Source organism: Arachis ipaensis, chromosome B10 (assembly GCF_059453495.1).
Source record: "Arachis ipaensis isolate K30076 ecotype BB chromosome B10, ASM5945349v1, whole genome shotgun sequence".
Taxonomy (NCBI): Eukaryota; Viridiplantae; Streptophyta; class Magnoliopsida; order Fabales; family Fabaceae; genus Arachis; species Arachis ipaensis.
The window spans coordinates 16,384,337-16,392,752 of NC_142435.1; the positions used below are offsets into that span (position 1 = coordinate 16,384,337).

Here is an 8,416-nt window from a genome sequence, read left to right on the forward strand (position 1 = left end):
CTCATGTAAATGTGTTTACTTTCAAAATATTATCAAAAAATATTTTCTTAAATAATAAAAAGAAAACAACCAAACTTATATGAATGATAATAGAAATAAAACAATGGGATCTAATTATCAACCTTCCAACAATAATAAGTAATAATGCAAATTTTAATATACCAATATTTCAAGAATGAATATAAATTGGAAACTAAACCAAATAAAAAGGAACACTTAAACATTGTAATGTAATAAAATTCACATGATATAATATTTTTATTGTTTAACAGGATATGCGGATTAGACACATGTATATAATTCTAAACTCTGATGCCTGATCCTATTTATCTATGGATTGGGTCGAAGCATATCCATAAAATTCGGATCGGATATAGATAAATACCATAGATATTGTAGATTAGATCTAAATTAGTTCACCCTCTCAAAAAATTGTGAAACAAAAAAAAAGAGAAAATGCAAACAAAAAGAAGAAACAAACAAAAAATCAACAACATTTAGAAGAAGAAGATGAAGAAACACATAGCAACAAAAGAATGAGAAGCGTGTAATTCACCCCACAAGTTGTATAAGTAACTTTCACTCAGGTGGATAATTTAGTTGGAATTGATTAGCAAAACGACTTAGTCACCAAGCATGAAAATAAATCGAAGCTAATCTTATTAAAATTCTTTTCTTAAAAAATATTGAAAATGAAAGGCACATATATAGATTTTTTTTAAAATAAATTAAATAAATATAATATATACGGATATAGATATGGGTAGGGATTTTTTTTTTGCTGCGTTACATATCTCGTTTGCATAGAAAACAAGAAAAGTTCTAAATGTATCTCATCGGCATTGAGGACAAGATAAGTAAGTACACGCTAAAAGCATATCATGTCTGCAAACGAGATAAGACACGAACATTACATTATATATATCTCGTTTGCGTTGAGGACGACATACGTTCATAACTATGATGTCCTCACTGCAAATGAGGTAAGTATAGTGTAGTACCTATATAAGTGTCCATGTGGAGACGAGTTAGAAGCCTCTATTTTGTCTTTTAGTACACTTTTTTAGCAATTTTTTATTTTGAGAGATTTTTTTAGGACTTTTTAGTCTCAGCAATGTATTCCTCATCCAGCTTAGAGTCATCGTCCATGTGTTCGCTTGGTGTAGCGTAATGGAATGGAAATGCTATTATCCGTGGATCTAATACTGTGGAGGTAGACGGACTGGAAACATTGCCACTAGTCTCATCGACCTCAACATACAACTCCATGACCTGATGTGCTAAGATTCTCCCACGAATCTCGAACATCACACACGCATGGTTATTGCCTATAATCTAAAAAAAGCATGAATATGAAGTTTCAGTTTGCCAAGACTGCAGGGAATTTATACCATGTCTTCCTAACCTTCTTTTGACCCAGAAACCCAGCCTCAAGGATATCAATACGAAGAGTTCGAAACAACACAAGGTCAAGAAATTTGAACACAATTCTTTCGTCAGTATTTCTAATACAACCATATAGATAAACACTCACAATAATATACTCAATACTAGATATATTGAAAGAATATCAAAAAAGAATTGAAATGACTCAAATTCTATATTACAATAGGCATGAATGAGCTCTTTATATATTCAAAATTTTTATGTCATGTTCCTATCACATGTGCACAGATTACAGAGTATTTATAAACATATCTCAGCCTCAATAAGCACAAAATAGTACTGAAGTGACAACGAGATATACAAGGTTTGCATCTTTGAATTTATCTCATATGCAAGTATGATACATTATTAGATTTTATTGAAGATGTGATGCATTCATAAGTATCCCAGTTTCTTTGCAAACGAAGTATGTAAAGTAGAGAATTTTTTTTACTTATTTCTATATTCATAAATAATATATTTATTCTATTTATTTTAAAAGAGTATATACTTAAATAAGTCCTAAAAAATTTTGTGTCGGATATTTTTGTCTCTAAGAAAATTTTATTATATTGAGTTTTATGAACTTTACAAGAGTAAGACATATAAATCTCTACCTTAACCATATTTATTATTTTTATTTGGACAAATAGATTCTTAAAAGTGTAATAAAGACTTATATGTCTTATTTTTGTAAAATTCAAGGATCTCAACATAATAAAATTTTTTTGGGAATAAAAACATTCGATGCAAAATTTCTTAAGGACCTATTTGGAGTTATGCTACACATACAAGTCTTTTTGGTAACCAAGTTTAACCAAGTTGGTCCAAACTCAACAAAAATCAGTTTCATTAGTGGAGCATGAATACATGCTCTAACTACGTGAAACAGTTCCCACATTCCTTTCCTTCTTCTCCTTCTTTTTCGCGTTTCTCCTCCTCCTTCTTCTTTTTCTCCTTCTTCTTCGCGCGTTTCCTTCTCATCATTGTTCTTTTATTGTTTTGTTGCATTTTTTTCTTTTTCTCCTCCTCTTTCTAGTGATTTTGCATCATTATGCATTTTTTTTCTTTATTTAATTTTTTCTTGTTTTTATTCTTGTTAAGATAGTAAATGAGAAGGTAAAACAAGAAGAAAAAAATGAACAAAAAAAGACGAAGGAAGAGGAGAAGTTTTGAGTTATTATTAAGTAATTTTGGTGCATTCTGGAATAAGATAAAATTTTGGTTTGTACTTGTTTTGAATTGAGTTTGTTTGTATGTCATCGTCATTAAGTAATTTCGGTACATTTGGATTTGAATTTGGTACATTTTGGATTTAGATAAGGTGCATTTGTGGTCTGAATTTGTTTTGAACTGAGTTTATTTGTTTGTCGTCATCATTAAGTAATTATGGTGCATTCTGGATTTAAATAAGGTGTACTTGTAGTCTGAACTTGTTTTAAACTGAGTTTATTTGTGTGTCGTCATCATTAAGAAATTTCGGTGCATTTTGGATTTAAACTGTTATACTTATAAAAAGAAGACAACCATAATGGCAATAACGATAATGAAAGAGAAAAATAAGAAAAAAGGAGAAGGAGAAGAAAAAAGCAACAGCAGCAGCGTCTTCTTCAAGATTGTTAAAAGTCATCCAAACCTTTGAAACAAACGGACACAAAAAAAATCGAAAACTTATAAGCAAGACACCAAAAACAATTCTATAAGCTTTAAAAAATGTATCGACCATCAAACGTAACATAAATAGATTTATCGAAACAAAAATTCAAAACTCCAACATTCCATTCAAATTCAAACCATAAACACTGATTTTTACAAAGAAAAACGAAATTATTCAACTCGTAGACAAAATAACTATACCAACATGAACTACAAACGAACTACATTAACGAGGTTCGAACCAAACTTCACCCACTTGATTTGTTTCAAAACAATAATCCGATTCGCCCTGGTTCAACTGATAATGTGAACTTGCATCATTCATTGTCTTCGAAAACGAAATATCTATTCAAACCTAATTTCACAATTTGATTTAAAAAAAATTGATCCTAATATTCAAATCAGATCAAAGAACAATTATCATGAATGAAGAGAACACAGAAAAAGTAGAGAAGTAACGTTAAGAAAATTTGAAAAAAAAGAAGAAGAAGAAATCTGCATAAAAAATATAATTATATATAGTCACGCCTTAAGTCAAAAGGTTGTTAGAAATAATAGCACGTGAAGTTGAATTAGGTTGTAACAACTTGGTTAAATAATTTGAATGTAAAATTTTATTGATTGAATATATACTCTTTTAAAAAATTCCACACACTATATAAGATGAGAAGGAGAAAGAAAAACAGAGAGAGAAAGATAAAAGGCTAAAATAGTTCATTCCGTTTCATTCATTCTCACTCTCAAAAATCTCTCTCCTCTCCCAATTCTCTCCTCATCACATTGCAAGCACCCCACCACACACTCCTTCGTTAATTCATCAATCGACAAAAGAAAAAAAAAAAAACCAACCTCTGTTCACTTTTGTTTCATCCCAAAGCTCTTAACTTTTCCTTCATCCAGAAGCGTTGAAACTCTCTTTCTCTCTCCCTCTCTCTCTCCCCCTTTCTCCCTCTGCATTTCTCTTTCCACCGATGGTGCTGATTGAGTCTCAGGAATCGTTGGTGTCTCTGATACGTAATCACCATTTCTTCCCTTTGTCTCTTAATCGATCGGTGGCGATCGTAATGCCACTAATCGCAAACTTATTGAGCATGTGAATTTTGTTCTGGATTCTCTGTTTTTTTTCCTCTTTATTCCGTTTTTCCCCCAATTTTTGGTTGCGTATTCAGGGCAACTGCACTTGTCAAATTTGGTTACTCTGATCTTTGAACAACACACCTAAAAAAGAAGAATAGTTATAAAAAGAAAATATTTTTACGCTTACCGATGAGTAATTGTTGAAACAAATTGGTTCTAATTTGCAAGTCCCCTGTTTCTGGGTTTTTGCTAGCTATGGAGGGAGATTATGATATGTTCCTTCGTTTTGATTGCTATGATCTCACTTTGATGAATCATGATGAGTTCACGTGAAGGAGGGGTTTCACAAATTTGGTTGCAAATTTGTAAATTTTCCTTTTACTTTTTGTTTTGGAATATACCTTTCATTAAGGGGAATGATTACTGTTACTTCTCCTCAAAGTTTTCGTCTTTCAATTCAGCTTCACATATACATCCCCTTATTTAATGCTTTTTCTCTTCACCTGAGTCATCTAAAATCCGAATCATCTGTTTCATGAAACGATCGGTGATGATTTATTACCTTTTTTATTTTTTCAATTAATTTTTTTGAAGTGATTTTCTGTGTTTCTGATCATAGGAGATAAAAAACCAGTTTCATGATTCTAAGTGTCTAAACCAATTGCATGGCCTCTGGTGCTTGTAATTGATAGTTTTTTACCAAATGGAAGTAGTTGGTCCCATGATTCAGAATTTTTCTTTTTTTTTTTAAGAATTTTTATTTTATTTTTCTTAAACTGTGTCACATAATGAGTTTATGCAAGTATGTTTTCTCTTTGTAGGTTTGAGACCTGAGATTTGCTAGTCAATTATATTTTTGAGGTACACACTTTAGTTAGAGAAACAGAGAAATTAAATTAAAGTTAACTAATGTAGTGGCATTAATAATAAATTTGCACATATTCTTTCTTGTGTTTGTGTTTTTTTGTTCCATAATTATCAGAAGTTTAGATCATTTCCACTGCCAAAAGTTTGGGCACTGCAAAAGGTTTCTTGGCAGTGCCCAATGGATGCCACAACAAGCGGAACCCCAACTATACAATACCATCATAACATCCCTGACCAGCCAATCACAACTGCCATTGTTGTTGCCACACCAATTCCAACATTTCAAAGGCAGCAACGCCATTGCTTCGGGGACGCGTCCCCGGGGGAGTTTCCCTTGTCTGCTAACCCCTCCATTGTCCTTCATGTCCTCACAGCATGTAATTTGGACCCTCAAGACCTTGCCAAACTAGAGGCAAGTCCTATGCTTATTATTATTATTATTATTATTATTATTATTATTATTAAGTAGCCAAAAATGGAATGTGTTTGATAGAAAACTAAAGCTTTTAATTTTCCATTGCACTGAATTCATTAAAAATTTCAAAAAATTTTCCACTTTTAACTATTTGAAAAGTGCCCTACTATTTAGCAAAACCCTTCTAATATTAACAGAAGCTTGAAAATTGCTTCTCTGGAGTGGACTTCTTTCTAAAGTGACGAAATGAGGTTGTATAGGGCCTTTGATCATTTAATGATTGTGAATTGTTTTATTGGTCTGAGGGTGGATACTCTCTCACTTTCACACTTTAGAGATATTTGTCTCATTGTAGAGTTGAATTATCCGCCATTACGAAGCTGTTATTGAATTATGGACCAAATGCCAATAATTCTGCCTTTGGTTCTGATTTTGCTGCTATAGGCAACATGCTCTTTCTTCAGGCAGCCAGCAAACTTTGCCCCTGATTTCGATTTGTCCTTGTCGGAGATTGCTGCGCTGGACATGTGTCAAAAGAGAGCCATATTTAAGCCAATGTCCACAGAACAAAGGGAAGATTTGAAGCGAAGATGTGGAGGCTCATGGAAGTTGGTGCTGAGGTATTTGCAAGCCGGAGAAGCATGTTGCCGGAGGGAGAAGTCACAGGCAATAGCAGGTCCTGGTCATAGCATTGCTGTGACGTCAAATGGAGTTGTTTATTCATTCGGTTCCAACAGTTCAGGACAACTAGGGCATGGCACCACTGAGGAGGAATGGCGGCCTCGGCCGATAAGGTTGGAAAACATTTGGACATTCCTTTATCCTTACAGTATATCCTGTAAGGATAACCGGAAAGTGAACTAGTTGATTTAAAGTTAACAGAACTCCCATTGTGTTTCAGAACCTTGCAAGGCATTCGAATTATACAAGCTGCTGCTGGTGCTGGGAGGACCATGTTGATAAGCGATTCGGGGCAAGTTTATGCATGTGGCAAAGATTCTTTTGGGGAAGCTGAGTATGGAGGTCAAGGGTCTAAAATGGTTACAGCTCCACAATTAGTAGAGTCTTTGAGAAACATATTTGTTGTACAGGCTGCAATTGGGAATTTCTTCACAGCTGTGTTATCAAGAGAAGGAAGGGTTTATACGTTTTCTTGGGGTAGTGATGGAAAACTTGGACACCACACCGATCAAAGTGATGTGGAACCCCATCCTTTATTAGGAGCTCTGGAAGATATTCCAGTGGTGCAAATTGCTGCTGGATATTGCTACCTTCTTTGTCTGGCTTGTCAACCTAGTGGAATGTGAGCTCCAACTACATTTCTTTTCTTAACATGTTGCATATTTTGTTTGACAAGAAGAAAAATAGTTTTGGTAGTTATGTGATCCAATTCGGGCTTTGTTTCATGCTCAAATTTTAAAGCACTTTTTCGGGAATTTACAGGTCTGTATACTCGGTTGGTTGTGGCCTGGGAGGCAAGCTTGGACACGGTTCAAGAACTGATGAGAAGTACCCTCGGTTGATCGAACAGTTCCAGTTGTTAAACCTTCAACCAATGGTGGTTGCTGCTGGTGCATGGCATGCTGCTGTTGTAGGACGGGATGGCCGAGTGTGCACATGGGGATGGGGCCGTTATGGTTGCTTGGGGCATGGGAATGAAGAATGTGAATCAGCACCTAAGGTTGTGGAAGCATTGAGTAATGTCAAAGCTGTTCATGTTGCAACAGGAGATTACACAACCTTTGTAGTGTCTGATGATGGTGATGTGTATTCATTTGGCTGTGGGGAATCTGCTAGTCTTGGACACAATGCTGGAATCGACGAACAGGTCGGTCTGCTATGTTTTCTTATTTGAAAATTGAAAGAAGGTTGCTTTCAAATGTGTTTCACATTTCTTCCTTCCCCAATAGTTGCATAGTTTTTCCAATGTAAGCAATGGACCTCACTCTTAGTTACACATGTGCCTCTCTGATGCCTTAAAACAAAGCCGCGAGTAATAGCAATTGGTAACATTCAATTTTAGGATAATCTTTATCTGTCGAACAATGACTAGACATTTCTCTCAAAAAGAAAAACAAAATTAATTTATGTTTGTTTGTGTGCAGGGCAACAGACATGCAAATGTGTTGAGTCCAGAGCTCGTAACATCGCTGAAACAGATCAATGAAAGGGTGGTACAAATTAGCTTGACGAATTCCATATATTGGAATGCTCACACCTTTGCCCTAACCGAATCTGGAAAGCTGTACGCATTTGGGGCCGGAGACAAAGGACAGCTAGGAATTGAGCTTGTTGCAAACCAAACCGAAAGGGGAAATCCGGAAAGGGTCGACATTGATCTTGGTTAAATTGTTTGTGCCTGCACCACTAGTTTTCAAATTCTTTTGAATCATGCCATTCTCTAATTTATGGTAACCATGCACAGGTTTAGTGTTTAAGTTTCAGTTTCTACTTTGTAAATATAATCAAAGAATGCACTCAGAAGGTCCAAAGTAGGTAAACAACTAACAAGGGCCTTTAACTTATGTTTTATGGGTTGTTGATATTTCTCGTAGGATTGTTCTGCACGTTGATAGATGATACATTTGTGAAGGTTTATTTTCAGTGTTAGTTGTTGTCTTTAATTGTTTCTCATAGCTCATTTGTCAAGTTCAGCATTCATGCATCATGAAAGGACTCATGGTTTGGATTTATCTACTTTTAAGTATTTGAAACTAGTTGCAAGTGATTATCTTCTGGGGAAGGTAATACTAGGATGATATATATTTATTATTTTTATTATTATTATTATTATTATTATTATTATTATTATTATTTGTTTTCTTTTTTCCGGAGTGAAACCAATGTCTCCGTTGTGGGAGCAGTGACTAGTCCTCTTCCATTAATGGAGCTCTCTTTGCGGGTAAGTGTTGGTTATGAGATGCGGATAGATTTCGAATCTCCATCACTTGGTTAAGTGACTTATTAAATTTGGAT

General features: G+C 34.5%; 1 protein-coding gene across 3 annotated transcripts; it reads left to right on the plus strand.

Moving 5' to 3' along the window:
• Positions 1-3,762: 3,762 nt before the first annotated feature.
• On the plus strand, positions 3,763-8,154 carry LOC107622813 (ultraviolet-B receptor UVR8). Of its 3 annotated transcripts, XM_016324853.3 has the most exons (7): positions 3,763-4,095; positions 4,980-5,019; positions 5,141-5,437; positions 5,885-6,234; positions 6,342-6,743; positions 6,884-7,268; positions 7,546-8,154. In XM_016324853.3, the coding sequence occupies exons 3-7, from the start codon at positions 5,204-5,206 to the stop codon at positions 7,786-7,788; spliced, it is 1,614 nt and encodes a 537-aa protein (XP_016180339.1). In that variant the 5' UTR covers positions 3,763-4,095; positions 4,980-5,019; positions 5,141-5,203; the 3' UTR covers positions 7,789-8,154. The 3 variants fall into 3 exon arrangements, with proteins under 3 accessions (XP_016180339.1, XP_088362595.1, XP_088362594.1); XM_088506469.1 differs by having other exon boundaries at positions 3,763-5,019; XM_088506468.1 differs by having other exon boundaries at positions 3,763-5,437.
• Positions 8,155-8,416: the final 262 nt, after the last annotated feature.

Excerpts from the sequence above, each read along its gene's own strand:
- LOC107622813 (XM_088506468.1), top strand. The coding sequence starts at position 5,204 with ATGGATGCCACAACAAGCGGAACCCCAACTATACAATACCATCATAAC. Across the intron at positions 6,235-6,341 it reads TGGCGGCCTCGGCCGATAAG|AACCTTGCAAGGCATTCGAA; the intron begins GTTGGAAAACAT and ends ATTGTGTTTCAG. Across the intron at positions 6,744-6,883 it reads GCTTGTCAACCTAGTGGAAT|GTCTGTATACTCGGTTGGTT; the intron begins GTGAGCTCCAAC and ends GGGAATTTACAG.